Source organism: Neophocaena asiaeorientalis, unplaced genomic scaffold (assembly GCF_003031525.2).
Source record: "Neophocaena asiaeorientalis asiaeorientalis breed wild unplaced genomic scaffold, Neophocaena_asiaeorientalis_V1.1 scaffold8, whole genome shotgun sequence".
NCBI lineage: Eukaryota > Metazoa > Chordata > Mammalia > Artiodactyla > Phocoenidae > Neophocaena > Neophocaena asiaeorientalis.
Genome location: NW_020175395.1, coordinates 190,588 through 213,501, shown reverse-complemented (window position 1 = coordinate 213,501; position 22,914 = coordinate 190,588). Strand labels below are relative to the sequence as shown.

The window sequence follows — 22,914 nt, the reverse complement described above, 5'->3', positions numbered from 1 at the left end:
CCCTGAGCCACGTGTGCGTGGCTGCAGAGACTCTGGAGTATGCAGGTCCCGCCCCTTCTCCCACCACCCTCCCTGCCCGAGGCTTTCCTGCCCTCCTTGGTGCGGCCGTCGCTCTCTCCTCCTTCCTGCGTGTGTCCGGCATCTCCGTGCTGGGTGTTCAGTCCTGTCTGTCTTCCCTGAAGGTCCCCCGCAGCGGCCAGGGGACCATCCCAGGTCCAGGAGCACCACCCCGCGTGCCGCTGGTCCACCCCCGCACACCCCCACCAGGCTGTCTGGCAGTCTGACCCCAGCGGCCAGCCAGGAGGAGCAATGGGGCCGAGCCTGAGTGGGCACGTGTTGTCTGGCAGAAGAGGGGCCTCTGCATCGTTTCCAAATAAGGGGAGCAGTAGCCTTCGTAGGAGGGGGCACTCCTGCCAGCTCAGGGAGTCCAGGGCAGTCAGGCGGGTCGGGACTCTGCCGCGGGGCGCAGTGCACGCACGTCTCCTCTGGACCTCCGTCCTTATCTGTGCAGTCCGGCGACGGGATGCACCAGGCCAGTTCCCCTCGGTCTGGTGGAGGGCATGGCACCTCTCGGTGATGTGAGAGCAGAAAAGCCCACACTGATCCCGGCTTCCAGCAGGGGAATCGAGGCCTGGTGTGGGAACTGAGAGGCGGTTGGCACGAGCAGGGCCACGATCCATAGGGAAGGGGAGGGCCTGGCCAGGAAGGAGCATCGTCCCTCCGCTGCTTGGGGAGATTCACAGATGGTATTTTCGGCTGGAAATCATTGGTTCCTCCTTTGCTCTGTGCTTTACATGTTAGACAGCCTCTGACACACAGCCGTTTAAGTGCTTTATACACATTAACTGATTTTAGCAAGGGTCGCTAACTATACTTTAACCTGGATGTTAAGCAGCTCAAAAAATTCTCTTTCAACTACTCTCCACATGCGGTTAGCTTAAAAAATCGGAACGTGTTTTCTTTTCAATGTTGTAAGGCCTTCATTTATGAATGCAGATGATTGGCCCTGTTGGAGAAGTGCGAGAGGGCTACCAGGCCAAGTCAGACGCGATCTGAGTTAGGGGCTCAGCTACACGTTCCCCACCGATCCTGCCAAGCCACCCGCAGCTGTGGAAGCGGACACCCTGGGAAATGTGATGTGGAATTCCTGCTTCCGAGCTCTGAATGAAACAGAGCCTGGCACTGCGAAAGTGGGGTCTCCTCCAGGAGGGTGCATGGCACCTTACACTTTCCCTGGGACACTGAGGGCGAAGCGAGGCCTGCCCCATCTGGTTAGAAAGCCCAGCCCGGCCCCCAGACGTGGTCTGCCCTTTCTGAGCTCAGGGACGTGCCCTGGCGCTCCCCCCTCCCCACGCCCAGCAACGGCCTGACACGTCAGACAGGCTCTGTGACGTGGTCAAGGGTAGTTTCCCTGGTCAGTGGGGAAGTGAGGCGAGTGCTATCATTCCATGTGAGAGGTGAACACTTGTGATCGAGGGGTAATTAGAGGCACAGATATCAGCAGAACAAGCTGGTCACTGAGGCCACCAACCTTGCGGATGCCCGCAGCCCCCTGGCCTCGGACCTTTCACCCGGCCTTCCTGCCAGGCCCCCCAGGACCAGCACCTCCACACCTCCACTTGCCCCTCCCTCGCTCAGCTGGCCCTAACTGAGGAGCAAAGCCACCTGCCCTCGGCCACCTCCTTCACATGGAGCCGAGGTGCTTCCTCTATCAGCGGGGCTCCTGCCCCACTTGCACTTGCCCACAGGCCACAGGAGCGTATGGAGGGGTGGCTGGAGGGGCCCACGCAGAGTCAGGTCCTGGTGACCCGACTGGCCGATCTGCCTCCAATCTTCAGAGTTCTGAAAGGTCCCTGTGGCCAAGGTACTCATGGCCCCTGGGGAGTGACGGGGACACTCTGGACAGTGACAGATGTTTGGCTTTGTTGAAAGGCGTACGTCGTGGTAGGTTGATTTGCATGAGGCTCGGACCGCACCAGTAACAGCCCTGACGTGAGCAGCTGGGATGGCTCTGCCGGGACATGGCTGAGGTCTCTGGCAGGCGGCGAGCTGTCCTCCCTGCTGACCTTGTGGGACCGTCCTCCCCTTCTGCCCCTCTGGCCCTTTATGTGTGGCCTCGCAGCGCGCTGGAAACTGTCTGACCCCTGCAGCTCCTCCCGGGCCCCCAGCACCCCGGAGGCTCTCAGTGGTTACCGAACGAGCCTGTGTCCTTCGTCTCATTTACACTGAAATTTCTGTTTTGAAACTCCCTTCAGAAATTCCCTTTCTCTTCTAAACGTTGTGCTTTTTCTTTCAACTCTGCAGAACCATCGTTCAAAGCCAGTAGGCAGTGCATTTGGAATAAACCCGTGAACTGAGTCTTCCTTTCTGCGCACTGAATTCAGTTCTCTGTTTTTATTTGGTATCGTCTGTCAAATGTAGGAAAGAGCCAACTTGGGAGATAAGGCCTCAGTGGAGCGGCACCGTGAATACCCTGATTCCGTTTCTTCGGTAGATGCTCTTTGCTTTTATCTTGAACTAAGTGTCGCCGGCATCCCTGATGGTCACAGGTTGTAAATGGATTCTTACAAGTACTCGGGGGTGCTCATCCTGGGTGACCTACATAGAACTTTTGGGAGCCTTAAAATTTTGCATTTTGGCAATTTGTGACTTATATAAACTTTTTATTTTATAAATTAACATGCCATCTTTTTGGGGGGTGAATTTTTGCTATTTCTTGACTTCTTTTTGGAGCATCTATAACAAAAGTCCTAATCCATTCATCGCTGCCTCCATCTTTATAAATTAAAAATCAATATTCCTTTTTAAAAGTTCATTGAAACTTCCCAATTCCTTCGAAATTTCTTCCTTTTGAAAATCAAATTCAGGTTCCATCAGCAAAGTTCCTGTTTATTTTGATTTTCGAGTTAAAGCACCCAGGTGGCGAGCATATATTTAGTGGGTGCTGTTTCTTTGCATTAGCTTACTGAATAATGTTCAGGGAAAAAGCTTATTCCTGAAACACTGAAAATCATGCGCAGGTCTCAGTAATGTGGACGCTTCAGTGCTTTGTGAGGAGACTCCATGAGCTTGCTGGCGTCTGTCCTTCAGTGCGTCCCCAGCTTTCCGTCCTGTCGTCCAGGCGTCTCAACCTGCAGCAGCAGAACCTCAGGGCCCCAGCTTTGCCTCAGGCTGCGACCCCCACTTTGCGGCCAGGTCTCAGTATGAGCAGGTGCCCTGCCCGTGATCTGGCCCCCGTGCCCGCCCCGCGGGTCCCAGGTGGGGTCAGGGGCTGGCCTCCCCACGTGGTAATGAACGCTCCTGTGACACCCCGAGACCCCTCTCCAGCCTGGCGCAGACGCTCCCTCAGTAAGATTCTGCTGCAGGCCCCCCTGTTCCAGGAAGGTGGGGCTTTGGAAAGCAGAGTCCCGAAATTGGAAGCAAGGACCCTGATTTCCCTCGCACCCGTTTCGGGCTGGAATTACACCCTGAATCTCAGCAAAGGTTTTCTTCTGAGATTCTGGGAGGCCTGGCACCAGGCACCTAGGAGGCCAGGAGGATGGCCTGCCTGGAGTCCCCCCAGCTGTGCCCTCCCCTGCCCCCTCCCGCTGTGCACATGTCCCTCCCTCCCCCCCAGAAGAAAATCTGATCAGACAGACAGAAAGGGGGCGGCCACGAGGGAACTCAGAGCGTCGTGAAGATGGTGTTTGACCTGAACCTTGAAGGCTTCAATGTCACAGAAGAGGGGAAGGACGTTAGAGGCTGGGATGCCCAGGGGGAAGGTGCTCCGGAGGGAGGAGGACTCAGGGTAAAAGGCCAGGGAGGGGGCTCAGTGCTCCCCAGGAGGACCACGGGAGCCTCACGAACAGCAGAGGGACCTGCACTGCATGGACGGGACACTGGCCCTTCAGCGTCACGGTGAGTGCAGGGGTTCAGACTCAGCCGCTGGGCCCAGGAGCCTGCCTTTCCATCAGAGGGTGGGAGTTTGGCTCCAGGGTCCCAGCACCACTCACTCTGAACACAGCTGGGAGAAAGGGGGGCCATGGGGGGCACACTGACCGTTTTAGAGCAGAAAGTGACACAGCCCAGCTCCAGCTTCAGGAAGACCGCTTTGCGGCGGGGTGAGGTGGGCCAGGAGGTGCGGCGCTGGTGGGCCTGGGGGCCCAGGAGGTCCCAGCGAGGGCGGCGTGGGTGCCAGGTGGGCCTGGGTGCGCCGAGGACCAGCACAGAGGGTGACCACGTGTAGGACGGAGGGTGGCGAGTCTGACCCGGGAACCGGACGCGGGCCGTCAGAGGGACGTTTGGGCGGGTGGGCCTGTAAAGAGGAGTGGAATCCGCTGCGGAGGGTGGCCCGCAGGGCACAGGCTGGCGGTGGGCGGATAGGGCCCTGGCGGTAAAGGAGGATCCTGCGGTTGGTGGCCGGTGAGCTTCTCTGTTTGTCCGCCCAGGACGCTCAGGCTGGGGGCAGGGGGAGGTCAGGAGGCACTCACCTTCCCCTGACCTTGGTGCCACACTTCCCTCCCAGGAGGTTTCACTGGCACAGCTTTGGGGTGTCCCTGGTGGGAGCCGCCCAAGATGACTTCCTTGAAGACTCCCCGGCCCTGGAAGGAGACGCCGCACTGGCCGCTCAGCGCAGACGCGGCGAGGGGAGGAGGAAAAAGGATCGGAGAGAAGAGGGGCGAACACGGCGGGGGGCGCCCTGTGGGCACAGCAACTCTGTGGAGGGTTCCCCCAAGCACACTCAGCCAGGAAGCTGCTCAGCCCGCCTGGAAGTGGGCAGCAGGGCCGTGTGCACTCAGGGGCTGGTTCCCACGGCCATGACCGTTCCCACGACTGCAGGGAGGTCAGAGGTCTCCACCAGGCTTCCCTTTGGGTCAGGGTTCGGGGCAATTGCAGAGGCCCAACCTTGCGTCTGGTCTGCGGCTGCCATGCGGGGCTCCCTTCTTTGCCTCCTTGTAGCCCACGGAGAGCTGGTGCGGGAGGGGGCAGGTGTTCTGATTACACTTAGGGATGAACCCCTGAGGCCAGACAAGCTGGGCACAGAGGCCCCTCGGCCACCCGCCTCCTCTGAGCTGAGCCCAAAGTGACCAACACTGAAAACTGCAGCTCAGGAGCAGCCCTGGATCGGACAGTCCTTCAGGTCCCACACAGGGCGGCCTCTGCTGCTTTTCACCGTCCACGCCTGTCACCGCCGCTCTCCAGAGCGTGGCCCCGTGAGGGCAGGGCTGTGTCCGCACACATTAGATGCTCCGTGAACGAGTGCATGAGTGAGCGATCATTGCAAAGGGACAGCAAGTTCACACCCATTTAAACGAGACCACGTGAGACGAGTGTGGCTGGACATCCTTGTTCAAAACGCTCACCTCAGCATTTGTTACTGTAACACTCGGAATTAAGTTAAATATCTAATTATTGGGAACAGTTAAATACACGTTAGTACATCCACACAGTTGGGAAATTACAGTTCTGAAAATTTTTGTTAATTTTTGGAAAATGCTTATGATATGAAGTTGAAGGAGAGTGGGGTGCAAATCACGCGCACAGTGTGGCCTTAACAGAAAACACGCCAGCGTCAGGGACCCCATGGCGGGAGCTCTCGCGTTGCCCATATGAATTGCCCTATCCTCCATGTTCTTTCTGAAGTTTACAGTTTTTTAGGGATAAAATATGGTATAACCCAAACCATAAAAACATGTTCTAAGGACAGACAATCCACACACACTAAGACTGATCGCCCACGTTGGTTTATGTCAAACGCTATGATACCACCTCTTGACCTGCACGTTTCTGCAGCCCTCAGTCTGTGCCAGGCTCGCATTCTCTTCTTTCTTGCTGTACAATTCCTTCCTCGAACTTTTTTGGTTCAAGTTACTCCTGTTTTCACGCTGGTGTCTTTTTCTAGATTGCTTGAAGTCTGGCTTGGTTTGAAGCTCTTGGCAGGGAAACGCAGAACTCCACTGTCAAAGTTCAAAGATGGTCTCTGGGCAAGAGAGGTGCTTTGGGAAAATACAAAGATATATTAGAGTATGCTTCCTGCCCTCAATAAATTTTCAGTTGAATACCTCTGGTTCTCTGGTCTTTACCTTGGAGGAACTACTTTTATTAACAAACCACCAATGACATACTTGTGGCAAAAATCCAATGGCCTCATCCCTTTTCTGAGCTCTCAGCTCCTCTGCAGAGGCCCACCAGCCCCTTCTCAATGCGCTCGGGTCTGGTCTTCAGGGGCCTCCTGCTCTGTAATCATCTCTCTCATATTCTGTCGGTGTCGAACTGAATTCATTTCCTGCTTTTCAGCATCTCCAGGCCTCACAGTGCTCTGGAACCAACCCTGATTATCGGACCAAGTACTTCAGAGATGTTTATCTTCCTGACACCAGTTACCCTCATCACCTTGGGCCCAGTGGCCTATTCTGCTCTCTTCAACCAGAAAACCAAACCCCACTGCTGCCTCTCACCTCTACCAGCTCCTCGTGATTCAGTGCTGTGCCTTCAGCAGAAAAAGGTAGGTCTCTCTCCATCCCAGAATATTCTCCTCGCAGCCTGAATTCAAGCATTCAACCACAGCGTTGACTTCCTCTTCCTGGGCTGGTCCCATCTGTCCCACTCACCTTTAATGGGCTGTCCCTTTGCTTAGCAGAAGTTCTACATCAGAGTATGTGTAATACCTATGGGCATGGCTTTTAAAATTAATTAATTATGTATTTAAATTCTAACCTGCTTTATTGAGGTATGTTTGACATGGAAAAAGCTGTACATACTTAATGTATGTAACTTGAGCTTGGGGGTAAGTAGAATCTGTGAAACCATCGCCACCATCAAGGCCAGAAACATACCCATCACCTCCCAGCGGTTCCTCCCATGTCCCCTTTTATTACTACTGCTACTGCGACTATTGTTGCTGTTATTCTGGGGTAGGAACACTTAACATGAGGTCAGTGCTCTCAGCGGCAGGCACCAGGCTGTACACAGACTTCCAGAACTTGTCTGTCCTGCACAAGTGCAACTGTGCCGTTTGACCATCACTTACCTCTCCCCTCCTCCTCCAGCCCCTGGCAGCCACTCTTGTCCCCTCTTCTGTGTGACTATTTGAGATTCCACGTTACAAGTGAGGCCACAAAGGATCTGCCCTGCGTCTGCCTACCTCACTGAGTACAATGTCCTCCAGCGAGTTCTGTCCGTGTTGTCGCAAATGGCAGGAGATGTCCTTGTTTTAAGACCAAACAATATCCCATGTCTGTATACACGACATTTCTTTATCCATTCGTTATAAGCATTTTTAAACTTGTAAGACATTTTATTCACACAGCAAACATTTCTGAGTGCCTTTTACAGCACGCAAGGCACTCCCTAGGCTGTGAGAGGAGCCATGGATAGACTGACAACTGTCCTCAAACGATTGCAATTTAGAGGCAAAGATCAGACTGGTAGCTAACACTGAAGTTGAGGGAAGTGTGTGGTTAGTGCTTGGAGGCATATTTTAATCTTTGATTTGTGTATTTCTCTTGTAATATCTTATTCCCGCCCCCCCCAGTTCTAAAGGTAAGTATCACATTTTCTAATTCTTTTATTTTTCGCAGAACTTAGACTAGCGCTCTGTACGAAGTAAGCTCTCTGGCAGCCAACATGAAGTCAAGAATTCAGGTAATTTTTCAAATGAAGCTAATTTTTTTAAAATAAGAAATTTGAGTTTGCATTATCCTACCTGTCCATCTACGTTGGCCACATTCAGGTGCTTTTCTCTCATACTTCATTTCATCCCTGCAGAGACCTCAGGGCCACATTTCACTGGACCCTCAAGCCTTCCAGGCGACGCCCAGCTCCGGCTAGGGCTTACGGGCAGCTCTCCATCTCAACCCTCATCTCTCTCTCTTTTTTTTTTTTTTTTTCCCATCTCTTTGTTTTTTTAGGAGAGCAGACAGATCACTGGATTTTTTTTACGGTTTCTCAATCTTTTCTTTTCTTGTCTTTCACACCCTTGACCCTTGACGGTTCTAGTCAGTGAGCTTTGCAGAAAGCCTAAGAGTGAGGACCTGTCTGATGTCCTCTCAGTATTGACTGGTTGAGTTGATGCATTTTGGCAGCAATCCCATGGAGATGGTACTTGGTCCTCCTCGGAGCATCACACCAGGGCTGCATCTTCTTCCTGGAGATGTTACTTTCCGCACCTGCTTACGACGCCTGCAGACGTTCTCCATGGGAAAGACTGTAAAGTGATTATTTTTCTCTTTCTAGTTGATCATCAATCCTTGTTTTTTGTCAGAGCTTAGCCCAGAGATTTTTGTATCCGTCAGTGGATCCTTCCTGCAGCGACTTTTACCGTAATGTTTGCCTATTGGTGATTTGGTGCTTTCCTCCTTTCTTCCACATTTGTTAACTTGAGTTCTGTAAGGAAGGGCTGCCGGTCTCTGCCGCTCGTTTATCTATTTATTTGTTTATTTACATCACCGTGGACTCATGAATACTTACTTTGTTCTGTGGATTAGGATCCAACTCTTGTAATTGATGTTTTAGGCGCCACTGTCCACTTGGCTGCTCACATCAGGCCGGTTTTGACCGTAGGGGGCTCCTTCCGGGGGCTGTCTGCGCCCTCGTGGCACCTCCCTCTGTTTTTCAAACCCGTCCCAGTTTTCTAGCCCCACACGTCTCAGGCTCACAACCGGACCCCACGGCAAGGTCGCCTTGTTCGGAACAGACTGCAGGGCGGCCTCGCTGGAACCTCGCCCCGGTTTCTGAGTCTCCGGTTCACAGTCACAGTTGCAGCCAAACACCACCTTCCGGGGGAGCCTCGGCCCGGAGCCAGGCCTTCTCGTCCGCTCAGCCCGAGCCGCGGGCGGTCCGGGCGTCGAGCAGAGGTGCCACCCCGCCGACCCCGGACTCGCATCGCTCAGGAGCGGCCGCTGGCAAGTGGGCCGCAGGCGTCGGGCTTGGAAACAGCTCCAGCTTCCGCCAGCCTGGGGCGCCGGAAACTAGGAACCAAGCGTCTGTCCTCATTTTTCTAAAAGTAGCTCCTAAGGAAACAGAATCCAGGAGAGTGTAAGTCACCTCCACAGAACTGAGTGCCGTTCCAGCAGCCAGGAAAGAGGGACACGTGTGTCACAGGACCTCAGGGAGCTCGGCCTCTATAACGCGCACACGCACGCGGATCCGAAAAGCTCCTTTGCTCACACGTGCCGGGCGCAGGAGCCCACAGGAGAGCGGGGGCACCGGGGTTCCAGAGCCCCGGGGGTGGGGGTGGCACGGCGGGGGCGGCGGTCCAGAGCCCCGGGGGCTGCCCCAGGAGCAAGGGGGAGGCGCTGCCGCTGAGCATGGCTGTTGAATTCATCTACAATGAAGCACTTTAACATGTACCTTTATTGTGAGACACTCTGACATCGAACTTTTCGAAAGTAAGGTCTGAGTGAAGGTCTGAGTGACGCGAGTGAGACCAAACCCCTCTCTTGGTTTGCCCGTGATGCCCCGGGGCCCGGCGGACTCCCGGGTTCGCAGCGTCGGGAGCTGGGTCAACTCACAGAGACGCACAAGCTGTTCAGTGTCAGCCTGGCTCCCGACTCATTTTGGGAGGTGACAGCACAAAAGGCAGAGCCTAAAGACGGACACCCCCGAGTTCGCATCCCAGGCCCCGCCATTACTCCTTGCACTTCCCGAGGCATCGTTTGCCCGCTCAGACTCCATGGGGCGCATGCGGGGAAGTCTGGCGAGCCTTCTGAGGGCCCCCAGGCCAGAGCGAGCTCCAGTCCCGAGAAGACAGGCACTGAGGCTTAGCTCCACCTGACCGTTTATCACCTGCCACCACGTCAGTCTTTGATTCGTGAAGGTGACTTTGGTCCTAATTCCTTCTCTCCTTCAACTAGCCTGTGTCGTGTACCTGCCACGTGCCCCGCTCTATCCTAGGGGCTGGGGTACCGCAGGTCCAAGTGAGTGCCTCCTTAGTCAGCAGAGCACAAAAGCATCTCCAAAAGGATATATCAGAGCTTCTGTTTCTATTTGTTTTAATATAAAGTTTAAAAAATGAGCCGAGGGCTTTAAGAAAAAAAAAAAAAAAAAAAAAGAGCCGACCTCACGCTTAGCCTAGAGAGTGACAGTGGCCCCTCCACGGGGAGGGCCCTAGTGGTGACCGCCACCGGGCACTGCGGGGCCCCTTAGGTGGATTTGCAGGTAGCATCTTCTGGTGTTGAGCAGACAGCCCCCAAAAGAACTATTAGCAAGAAACTGTGAATGAAAGATGGCGGTAATAAAGAACAAGCAAACAGCAACCCAGAGCCTCCTTCACTCTGAGAACAAGCTCTCTGTCAGCTGTTTCCAGGTTAAAGACATGCAGTACTAATCTAACAGGAAATCAGTCCCCAACATTTGCGATTCTCAGAATGGCTATATGAAATGTAGGTGCTATAGACTGAATGTGTCCCCACGAAATTCACGTGTGAAACCCTAACCTCAAGGTGATGGTGTGAGGAGGTAGGAGGTAATCAGGTCCTGAGGATGGAGCCTCATGAATGGGATCAGTGTCCCTTCAGAAGGGACCCCAGAGGGCTCCCTCGCCCCTTCTGCCACGGGAGGACACAGCAGGAACACAGCCGTCTGTGAACCGGGAAGGGGGCCTCACCAGACACCAGATCTGCCGACACCTTGATCCTGGTGTCACAGCCTCTGGAACTGTGAGAAATACACGCTTGTTGAAGCTGCCTGTGGTAGTTTGTACCTCAGTCCAGTCAAACTAATACGGTGGATTTCCGCCTTCTGTCATTAACATCAAACCTCACACCAGACATCCGCTTTACCCTAAAGTATCAGCTACTGATCTATCCCAGTGATCATGTAAAAGTCTTGCGTACACTGGCTTAGAATCACCCAAACGCCACACTCACTGAATGAATGACTCGTTTAATAACCTATACCAGACAGCACGTAAGAAGCTGGTGCTGAGCTAGGACACTGCCCTGGCTTAACGGAGCTCCCTCTCCACACACACATACGCACACGCGTACAGTGTGATAAGTGATAAAGGACGAGGTTCTGTGGGCGCAGCAAGGGACGCGCCTGGGGGAAGCAGGAGGGCTCAGGGGGGAGGGGCCGAGTCCTGGGGGAGAGGGAGCTCGGCGTCTTCCCCCTCGAGACAGGCCCCCACGAGAGGGAGCAGGCCAGCCTGAGTGGTCAGCTGTGCAGAAGCAAGGATGCCTTAGGGTGCGTGGCACCCCAAGGGACAGCAAAGCAGCCTGGGAGGGAAGCGCCCAGGAGGCTCTTGGGAGAGGCGTGTTCATGCCACCGGTCTCTGCCACGTCATGCCCTCCACAGCCCGTTGCCTCACAGCCTCTCCCAGGGAGCTGAAGGCCTGTACCGAAGGCCAGGCGGACCTTCCGGAAGACCTTGTGATTTCAAGTGAATCTCTCTGTCCTGGAGGGGCAGGGGAGGTCACCCGCTCTGTATGGATGTTCCTGGCTTTGCAGTTTCCGCCCCGGTCCTGCCCCAGGCTCTCCCCAGAGGCACCACGACAGCAATTTGGGCCCATTATCTCCCCACCTATTTCTAGCCTTTATATGTACATCTGTGAATAGTATATGCTATTTTTTGCTTGTTTTTATAAAGGTTCTAGAAATTATATTTGTAGCGTTTTATAGAAAAGTAAACATGACAAACTATTAAGTACCAATACTTATAGAACCTTTAATACTTATAGAATACTTCTCAGAACACTTCCCCTCCGCCAGCGAACATCAAAACGCTTATGTCTACAATAGTTTGTTTTTCAGCGAGAGTGGGAAGGAGACCTTCACCTAGATCTCCTTCTTTTAATTACCTGTCTATACTCTAGTATCACTTATGTAAAACTCTACCCGCTTTCTCTGTCATCTATCTCTCTAATCTGCCTAGAGAGACTGCAGGAGAGCTATGCGGATGTGTCCACACTGCTTATCTCTAGGTGAAGAGGTGGAGATAATTTTTACTTTTAAAAAATATTTCATATACATGTATACCACTTCAGTAATTAGCATATGTCATTTTTATCTTCAGAAGAAAAGCTACATTTATTTTAAGAGAGACACGGACAGACCAAGGTTGATCATATTCCAGAGTTTTAGATTCAGGCATTTGATCAACCAAGTTGAATCTTCTGTAAAGGGTGTTGGAACAACTGAGCTGGAGCGCAAGTGTGGAGTTATAGCTTTTGTTTTTTACGGACTTTCTTTATTTAGAGCAGCTTTAGGTTCACAACAAAATTGAAAGGTACAGAGATCTCCCATGTACCCTGCCCCTCCCCCCCACAGAGACACACACACACACACACACACAGACATACAGACACACACAGACACACACACAGACACAGACACACACAGAGACACACACAGACACACACACAGAGACACAGACACACAGACACATACACACAGAGACACAGACACACACAGACACAGACACACACACACACAGACATACAGACACACACAGACACACACACACACACAGACACACACAGACACAGATACACACAGAGACACAGACACACAGACACATACACACACAGACACAGACACACACAGACACAGACACACACACACAGAGCCTCCCCTGCTATCAGCATCCCCACCAGATGATGCAGGTGTTACGATCGATGAACCTATATGGACACCCAGTCACCCAGTTACGACACCAGCACCACCCGTAGTTCATGTCAGGGTCCACTCGCGGTGCTGTGCGTTCTGCAGGTTTGGACAAGTGTATAATATGTATCCACATTATAACATCATACACAGTATTTGCACTGTCTACTCATCTCCTTCCACTGCCACAACCACTGGTATTTTTATGTTGGGGTTACAGCTTTTTTTTTTTTTTAATATTCATTTATTTATTTGGCTGCCTCGGGTCTTAGTTGTGGCACACAGGGTATTTCATTGCAGCGTGCGGGCTTCTCTCTGGTTGTGTTGGGCAGGCTCCAGAGCCTGTGGGCTTAGTTGCCCCATGCATGTGGGATCTTAGTTCCCTGACCTGGGATTGAACCCACATCCCCTGCATTGGAAGGTGGACTCGTAACCACTGGATCGCCAGGGAAGTCCCTGGGTTACAGCTTTTTAAAGGCCAGATCTCCTTTTGTACTGCTTCTTTCTTTGGAATTTGGATTTACAGAAAACTCTGTTCTAATTTCTAAACTCTACTGCTTATCAGCTGTGTGGCCCTGATCAAATTGCTCAACCTCTCTGAGCCTAAGCATCCTCAACTGTAACACAGACACAAAACGACTATCTGGCAGCGATGAACAAATGTGTACAAAGTGCTTACGGTCATTCTGAGGAATGTGCGTGTGCATATGTGCCGTGCACACATGTTGTGTGTATGTGTATATGTGTTGTGTGCTGTGTGTGCACGTAGGACTGTACAGGCATATACTGCATATGCCCATCTGGATACATGTATGTTATATGTGTACACATGTGTGCATGTACATTTGCATTTTGCCCTCATTTTACTGCCGCGGTGCTGATGAGACACAGAGGTGGTACAGGAGGTCAGATGCAGGGGAGCCTGCAGGAGACCCAGCTCTGCCGGCCCCTGCCAACCAGCACTCCTGCCCGGCACCCCCTCCCCCGGGGCTGAGGCAGAGCTGCCCACTGGGACCCCAGAGTGGTCGGAGTGAGAAGTTACCCAGGGCAGTTGAAATGCACTGTTTACTTGTTAAATTCCCAAAGGTAACCCTGCCCAGGATGGTTTACCGACTCACAGCACTTGGGTCTCCTCTTACATTACTAAGCTCCAGAGAACCGTGTTTCTTATTCATCATCACACAAAACTCAAAACAACCAAGACAGAATCCCGCCTCCTGGCACCTCAACAACCCCAGAGGAAAAATCGAGCGGTCCGAGGTCCCTGGTCTCAGATAAAACAAAGTATTTACATTCTGACTGATTTCTTCTTTTTCCCCAAGAGGGGTTTTATGCTGGGTGATAAGAACTTCTTTAGTTTTTGATTTTTGGATCTGTTTCTTTTAATCCCTGCCCCCTGTAAACTTTATTCATTAATGTTAAGAATAACATAGTAGAGTCAAAATTCTGGAGCTGAAGTGGAAAAATACAACCAGAGTACGTAACGTTGGACCCTAAGCCGCAAAAGTTATAGCGCAATTTGTTGCTAAACAAACTTAATGTCCTTTATTAAATTCCTCTATTATAAGCCTCCCAACGATTCCTGCAGTTCCTGGAACTTAAAGCTGTACAAGCCACACCATTTGCTACTTTTCTGTCGCTAAGTTTCCAAAACCAAGCAACGCTGAGATCTCAGCCAGGAAACAAGAATTGTACACTCTCTTTCCTCACCTTTCTCTCTGGTGGACAGTGCAACCCAATGAATAATATTTTAGGAGATTCCAAAATTTTCCCAAATGGTAAAAAAAATTACATTTCACAAATGAGTTTATATTTTAAACATACATATAAATTAGACAAACGGAATCCCAATTCAATGATATGCAGTGCAATCAAAGGGAAGGCTCCCGTCAGGCAACACTTGGCTTTAGACGTGTACCCTGAGGATAAGAGGGAATTTTGTGAAGCCCACCAGGGATTCTCAGTCTCAGCACCACTGACGTTTTGGGAAAGGTCAGTATTCGCGTGCGGGTGTTTAGCAGCATCACTGGCCTTCGTCCACCAGATGCCAGGAGCAGCCCCCACCCACGTGTGACAGTCACGGTGCCTCCGGACATCACACAGGCAGGCCCCATGGAGACCCTCAACTCCAATTAACAAAAATCCAGGCTGTTCAATAAAAAGGAAAGAAGCACCAACACAAGGTACACCGTGGAGGACTCTCAAAAACTTTATACCAGGAAGGACGCCAGACCCAAAGACCACACGCTGTATGGTCCCATTCATATGAACTAGCCTGCGAGGCAGCTCTACAGAGAAAGGAAGTGCATCTGTGGGCGGGTGTCAGTGTGGGAAGGAGGGGTGATGACACTGCTCTGCATCTGGTCATGGTGACAGCTGCACAACTGGGTCGGTGTTCTTAACCCCACTGAAGAGCACACTGTAGATGTGTACTATTTATGTATAGCATGTAAATTTGACCTCAATAAAGCTGTTTTTAAAAAAACATGAAAAAAACAATAGGAGGGTAAACGTATCGCCCAAGGAAGAATCAAAACAGGGGCCACCCTGATCCCAGCGACTTGCTTTGACTCCGGACAGCAGTCTCCCCAAACAGAGGTCAGAGCCCCGCCTTCTCCTGGCCCGAGCGACCGTTAGAACAAGCCTGAGGTGTTTTTGCCAAACAGCTGCATCGTCTGTTAGCACCTGATGCCATCCAACGGGCTGTGTAGTCAGTGCTGGTGTGTGTCTTTCTATGGAAAACATTGTGTATGCATGGTCACCCATGTCCAACCCGGCCAGGAAGAAGACGAGCAATCAGCAGGGGTCTGCCCTATAAGACCATCTCCGTCTTCTGTTAGCATGTGAAATAGTTCATGGTGAAGCATGCCTAGCGTGACATAAAATGCAAAGGGGAAAAAGGTTTGAAAGCCCCCAGAATCCCCTATGGCCGACTCAAACCTCTGTCACAGTAAAAAAAAAACCCAAGTCTATCTCCTTTGGTGTGCCTTAAATAACAGCTGTTGTTGCTATTCAAAGAAATTCTGGGGTCTCTTTTATTGTAAATGGGAGAGCACATGCCTTCTTAGGGAACGGAAATATCCTCTCTTACCTGGAGGGCTAGTCGTTTCCAGGGGTTGGTAACCTGTCTCAGGCAGGAGAGCTTTCCCTGGTCAAGTTATAAATACCTACTTGACCCAATACACATACAGCCCTAAGTGTGTGAATTGAAATTTTTAGGATCTTCAGCTCTGATGTACCCAAGAAAATCGAGAAATGGCTTAGAAATTGAGGCTGTTGGGTAAGTTATCCCGAGACCTCATCGTGGCGAAGTTCTGGGTAAAGGAAGGTGTTGATAGTAAATTCACCCCTATCTCCTTTAGCTGGAAGCTGTGCGACCTTGGAAGAGATAATTTCAACAATTTATATTTTCCCCAAAGGCCACGCACACAAAAAGATACTCTTCTCTTTTAATGACTCTACATCTGATCCGAGACAAAACACTGAAATTCTGAGAAATTCTGTATTTTAAGACCCGGTAAACTGAGGACAGGAGAACTCACACTGGCCCTGACGGATACGGCAGCTAGGAAGGTGGGTGACGCCTGCCAACATTTCAGGAAAAATAACTGAACGATAAATAATTCTGATTAGGCCCAACCTCCGAAGTGGGCTGAGGGCAGGAAGGATGATGATCTACCCAATTAAATCCCACTGGGCTCCTGGAACATTGTTGGTCTCACGCGTATTCCGTGAAATGCATACAATTTTACAGCGACGTTTTGCTGAACAGGGTCCAGGCAACAAACGCGTGTTAAAAATAAGCATCTCCCAAAACATGGGAGTAAGAAAAAGGTGACACCGCTAGAGAAGATCCAAAGTCATGGTTTTCTGCCTACCTCTTTTTGAAAAATACATAAATATAAGCTTCAGAAGTAATTTTGCAAGTTTTCTTTCCAGATCTTGGCAGGTGTCAAGTGCCAGGATCGGAGTGAGAGGCATATGGCTGGGGTAAAAGCCCTCACTACCTAAGTGGCGCAGGTTAGGCTATTTTCCAAAATACGAAGTTGTCTTTTACTTCCAGAGGGCATGATGGTTCCCTGCTTTCTTAGCTTTGAGTTTTAAACTTCTTATAGAAACCAAAGGGGGGGGCGGGGTTACTGATTCAACAACCCAACTGGGTTTATTCTAGCTAAGGAAGTCAGAGATGTATTCACCACTATACTTAACCATCGTCTGTTAAAATATTTACTCATTGCCTTTTATAATGGTTGTTACAACTACTTTTCAACTGCCCCATTGCTTCCTTTCCTACACAAAGTTTTCTTTTGAAAAAGTTAATTCTTTTCCATGGACTTGAGAGCTTTTGTTTTGTCTTGTTCTGTTTTTGTTTTGTTTTGTTTGGGGGCAAAACAATTCTCGACAGGAGGAGACTGATTCTTTGGTCTTAAAAGTATGTTAAGATATGTCTGATGATTTGGTGTTAGACGGAACAGCTGTCATTGGTCCAGAGTTGTGTTTGTGAGACCGTGTGACTTGGTGCCGACCCGTGCAGTGTAGACAGCAGCATCCCTCACTCCGCCTGGCAGGTCCTGGACAGTCCATCCCAACCTGGCCCAATGTCCCTCCTTCCTGTCTGCTCAGTTCTTGGGCCACCTGCCCCATTGCTTCTCCCGGGCAGCTTCTGCCCTGCCTCTGGCTTATTTTCTGCACCTTTGTCTTGGTTCTTCCAGCAGGTCCCTCCTAGACAGACACCATCTCTACCTGCTGCCCCTTCTGAACGAGATGCCATCCGCTGGCATGTCTAGACCTGTTTAGTGGATCTCAGACACGACCAATTCAAGTCTGCAAGCCTCAAGATGATTTCAGATCCACAGTCCTTGAGGAAAGACACTTCCCTGTGTACATGTATCATGTGGAGACATGACCTGGTCTCTCGTGGACCAGGTAACTGTGGCCTCTTCTGCGATTCAATTCCACTTTATTAATTCAGAAATCGATCCACTGGGACCCGACTATGTCACATGATAACGTTGCCTCAACCTTTGTTTCTAAATCATTTTGGCAGGTTATCTTTGATTTGCTCACATGGAGAGCTCGTTGCTCATTGGTTCCAACATGGTATAGAGCAAAGAGCAATGGACTATGGGTCAGACCTGAGTTCTAGGTCCTGCCCTGCTACTGAGCAGCTGTACGTGGGTGCTGGTGATTCCACAGCTTTGCTGGGAAAATGAATTAATGTACGTGAAGGTGCTCTCTATATGGAAACACTTTATGAAGCGTCATAGGATTTACAAAATAAAAGTAATTTTCTGAATGGCACTGTAGACTTCTTTCATTTTGTGAGGGAAAACAAATTTTCATAATCTGAGGAAGAAGCTATTGAACAGAAAATCTAGAGAGTCTGGACTTTTCCCAGAGAAAGCTGAAGAAAAGAGGGGTAGACTAGAACAGATACGTCTGGACACCGTAACACAGTAAAGCGCTTCAGATCCGATCGAGGGGCTGTACAGGAGCCTTGCCGCCGGCAGGCTGGCTTACGGTGCAACAACCCGGTCGCCCGACGTCAGCTCGTGTCTCTTCCAAAGAGGTGTGAGATTCTAGGACCAGAAGTTGTGCTTCTCTAGAGAGAAGAAAAGTGGCTTTAAGCAACCGTTTCAACTGGTACCGTGAACTTTGTCCAGAGCTAGTTTCACAGCAAACAATCAGCATCAAAACTCTTCTGAGAAATGAATGTAAATTGTGAGAAAGGCAGTGAATGAAGAAATCCAGGAAACAGAACAAGGCTGTCAGATAGCAAGTGCATGGATCGGAGTGAAAGGTAACAAGAATAAGGTCCACGGTATTGTAAGAGATATGTAAGAGTTTAAAAATCCAAGCCACAGGAAGGTAGCTGAAGCCAGAAACGTGTGGCTGGGCTCTGGTTGGGGCTGCAGAAGGGAGCCGCAGAGGAGACCCTGGAACAGGCCTCTCCTCTGCACCAGAGGCACCCTGCACCCTGGGGGGGACACATGGGCTCGGCTGGGCGGGGACCTGGCCCAGGGCTGTGAGCACAGCGGGGCCACCAATAGTTTTGACTGATTGACTTAAATACAGAAAAAGGAAATAAACATGTCAGCGGAATTATTTTTTTAGCTTAAGAAGCAAAATAAAATAAGAGTAGGGTCCTAGTGGTGAGGCCTTGATAAAAAGAATGTTTAAGAGGCTAAGATTCATTTCCCAGAACATTTGACTTTTATGTATTTATTTTTTAAAGAAAGGCTCAGAAACAAATGATGTCAGCACACAGGGGAGGTTACGAAACTCCAGGTGGGTTGAACCGGGTCCTGCCTGGTCCACAGTGGGCTCAGATTCCTAGTTTCCAAGGTGCTAACTGTATGAGGGCAAACGAGGTCCTGAGCGCGTTTCTCAAAACTGGGTGGGTGGGTAGGCAGGACCCGGTGAGCAGAGGGGCTCCTGTCCTCCGTCGGATGGCTCAGCCCGCCCTCTCGCGAGCCAGAAAGTGAAGATGAGGGGCTCCCACAGCGCAGTCGTGAGGGGCCAGGAGGGAAGCACAGACCGGAGCCTGGGGTCTGGGGAGCGAGCAGGGCAGGGCTGGGGCCTCTGAGGCGCCCTGCTCGGGGCAGGACAGCCTGATGGGAGCGAGACTCCGGGAGCTATGACCAGGAGACTCAGGCACCTGCCGAGAGCCGGGCCCCGCCCCCAGGGAGCTGAGGGCCCGCTGCCGAGGCTGGCACTCCCACCTTAGAAATGCATTCGGTGAGCGACAAGGATTTACTGCTCAGCACAGGGAGCTCTACTCAGTATCTTGTAATAACTTACAATGGAAAAGAATGTGGAAAAAGTACGTAAAACTGAGTCATTTTGCTGTACACTTGAAGCTAACACAATATTGTAAATCAACTAAACTTCAGTAGAAAAAAAAAGAAAGAAATGCACTTGGTGATTTTTGGCACAGGAGAAGGGCGTGCTTCATGACTGGGATTCATCAAAATCTCACAAACACTTAAATTAGGTCCCTCACCAAATAGAGGAACATCGTGATTTTTGCAATAGAGGAGACAGTCTTAATAAGTTGTATGTTTGTAGAATTATTATATATCTGAGTCTCTGAAATGCGCTAGGAGAGACGGCAATTTAAAGACACATTGATGCGAGAGGGGGGATGCTTCAGCCTCTGCTCACGTCTTGTGAAGTGCAGATTCTCATATGTGAGCCTCTTAGTGGAAGGGACACCCACAGGAGAACACCGCACAGGAAACATAGAGCAGCTTTCTCACCGAGGGTCCCCCCAAAAAACAATAATAATCTTCAATTATCTTTGAAGGAAGGACCAGAAAAAATGAACATTTGAAAAATCAGAGAATTTTCATTATCTTTTCACTTGTGCCTCTACAGAGAATGCAACAGAAACAGATTAGTGAAGTCTCGGGTATTAGGAAACGTGAAAAAACCAAATCAGAATGGGGTCGGGAGACCCACGCACATAGGCTGCAGTAAAACCAGTGGGCTTCAGGGCCTCAGTGTTTCCTAGGGAGCTTGTGAGCACAGGTCCACACAGCATACATGACACCAGGGTCCTCTGTGTGACAGCCAGTAATGGTCACGGAATTAAACAAAAAAGAATACGGGACAGAACATAAACACATGCTGTTAAAAATGTTCTTGTTGAATTTTATACTTATCGCTCCAATAAATAAATGAGAACAAAAATGAAAATCACAGTAAAAAGAAGAAAAAAGTCATGGACTAATACTTTTCAATTGCAATAAAGTATATTTTGAAAATTGGGGAAATACATATGTACCTATACGTTGGTCTGTCACATTAATGAATAATTACAATTTGTTTTAAAGCCTTAACTTTTGTAAATTTGTTGCAAAAGTTAACAAATAAACATAAGGAGAACCGACCTTCTCTTTATGTCAGATTTGTCAAATAAACATAAGGAGAACCGAGCTTCTCTTTATGTCAGATTTGTCAATCTAGCTTCACTCATCATTGATCACAGACCTCTTTTGCTTTATTTTAATTTTGAAAAATTTCTTTCACGTTAAGCAACAGATATATCGATACAAATAGTTAGGAAAAGTTTTAAAAGCATAAGACTGGGAAACATTTATAGCAAACCCATTTCACATCAAATTCTATAAATAGCATGTCTATGCGTCTTTGGGACCAATTCTGGTAGCTTTCAAATATCTCTCCAGCCCCCAAATTGTAAAGGCAAGTAAATGTTCAGGTGGTTACACAGGGGCTGCCCTTGGTTATTTCAAATCTACTCTGCAGGCTGGAGACCAAACTGCCCCCGTGGGGCTCGGATTCCAAGTCTTTCTGAATTTAGTGAAAAAGAAAAAGGCAAAGCTAAGCCTAGCTGATTCCCTCTGTGCCAGTGCTGCCTGTTAACTGGGATTCTCTACATTCACATCGTGTAGAAAACATCGTTAATTAAAGATGATGTAATAAAAACACCCACATCTAAAGGTGATGTAATATTATTAAGACTCTACAGCAGACACAGCCGTTATTTAGACTTGGGTCAACCAAAGAAATTTTGGGGGAGGAGTATTTTAGCACTGGAATGGTTTAGGATTGCTGGCTCTTGGTAGACAGATCAACGTTTAGTTGTTTATTGCTAAAAGTTATTTGTACTAAATGCTCTGTGGCCAGTGCGTCTCCACATCTCCTGCACCGGGAGCGCTGAGGCCCTGCTGACCCCCTGGAGGGACGGCTGTGAGGAGGGGCAGAAGGGATCCCCCAAGTCCTGGTGCCGCACCTGGGGGCGGGGAGGGGACTTCAGGTCGCCAGGGGCACCTGGTGACCATGCTGCCTGGAAGCTCCAGCTCTGGAGTCTGGAGCGCGGCTGAAGCATTTCGGCGGCCCTGCCGGGGACACCCTTGTGCAGAAGTACCTCTGCAGGGTCGCATTGCAGCACCTGGGGACCCCGGAGAGCGGCCGGGCCGCCCCAGCCTGGGCGCACGGTGAGCGCCGCCAGGCTCGGACCACTCTCTGGGGCCGCCGTACCGCCCCCGGCCTGATAGCCCCCGGCCCCGCCAGCCTCCTCCCCCGCCCGTTTCAGGTGCTACCCGCCAGTCACCTTTGGCGCCTGACCCTCTCTGCCTCTGAGGAACCCAAACCAGCACTGCCCGCCACTACTTCAAGGTGCCGATGACCTACCTATGTCAGTCCCCCGGCCTGGTGGATTCGTATTCGGGAAGGTCCCGCGGGAGCCCATCGGGCTGACGCCTGCCCTCCCTCACAGCTCTTCCCCCGCCTCCAGCCCATCCTGCCTGCCAGTCATAGCCAGGCCCCCAGATGCCCTGCACATCTGCTTCCAAGTGCACCTGGCCGTGCCGCCCCCCTCCTTCGCCCTCCGCCCAGCAGGCCCTTGACTCCCCTCCCTTTCCAGCCCCAGCCAGCGCACCCTCCACTGCAGAGGCCTCCTGGCCTGCATTTGTGCTTCTAGCTCAGCATTTGCTCACAGGACATTCCGGAGTGACTGCCCCCTCTCCCCAACTCAGTTAAAAAGCCTTTGAAGGCAGGGCCGCCAAGCCTGGCTCCTCCCCTCCCCCATGGCGGCCTGCGCGAGCTGCTGGGCGCCTGCGCGAGCTGGGCAGTGAGGCCTGACTGAGGCACGCAGTCCATCCTCCCCCGCCCTTCACAGGGGGGCACAGTTCATAGCAGATATCAGAGGCCACCCGACCCTGCTGGCCTTCCCTTGGAGGGTGTCATTCCTCCAGATGGGCCACGGGAAGTACAGATCGGGGGCGGGGGGGGCACACTGGCAGGCATGGATGCTTCTAGGATGCGTTTTAAAGATGAAAGCGGTGAGTCACAGGCCAAGCCCCCGACAGCATGCTTCTGGGGCAAAGCGTGGAGGAGAACCCAGGCTCCTCTCTCAGACCCACTTTTAGCATCAGCTGCTGACACTGATACTTCTTGGAAGCCGGTGGTACTTCCTCTTCCTATCACGGACTCTCCGTCCCACCCATGCTGAGGGCCAGGGCTGCCTGTAGGAAGGAGTCTGGCCCGCAGCAAGCAGAATACCCTGCCAGCCAGCATCCCACTGGGTCTGGGGAGTCAGGACAGGACACAGGATGGGAAACTTCTTCTGCCCCCAGCTTTCCCGTCCTTCTTGAAGACCTGCCCTTGCCTCCCTGCCCCCAGCCCTGCCCTCAGCCCCAAAGTCAGAAGGAGGCCCCCTGTTCCTTCAACACACTGTTGCTTCCCCTGCCTCTGTCCTTGATGAGACTCCACTGAGTTATCTGAGCTGAATAACAGCAAATCCCTGGGCTTCTTGCACAACCCCCCCACCCCGGAGCCCCTCAACTTGTGTAACGCTGCACCTCAAGGA

General features: G+C 51.0%; 1 protein-coding gene across 2 annotated transcripts in view; it reads right to left on the bottom strand.

Annotated features, from left to right (window-relative positions):
* Positions 1-5,363: 5,363 nt before the first annotated feature.
* The window catches only part of DUSP22 (dual specificity phosphatase 22), a 71,610-nt gene continuing 54,059 nt past the window's right edge, over positions 5,364-22,914 (bottom strand). The window contains exon 8 of one of the 2 annotated variants that reach the window (XM_024766403.1): positions 5,364-5,975. In XM_024766403.1, coding sequence (XP_024622171.1) covers positions 5,947-5,975 — 29 coding nt within the window. In that variant the 3' untranslated portion in view covers positions 5,364-5,946. Of the gene's footprint in view, positions 5,976-17,880; positions 18,184-22,914 lie in introns of those variants that run through there. The other variant, XM_024766404.1, reaches the window with a different exon arrangement.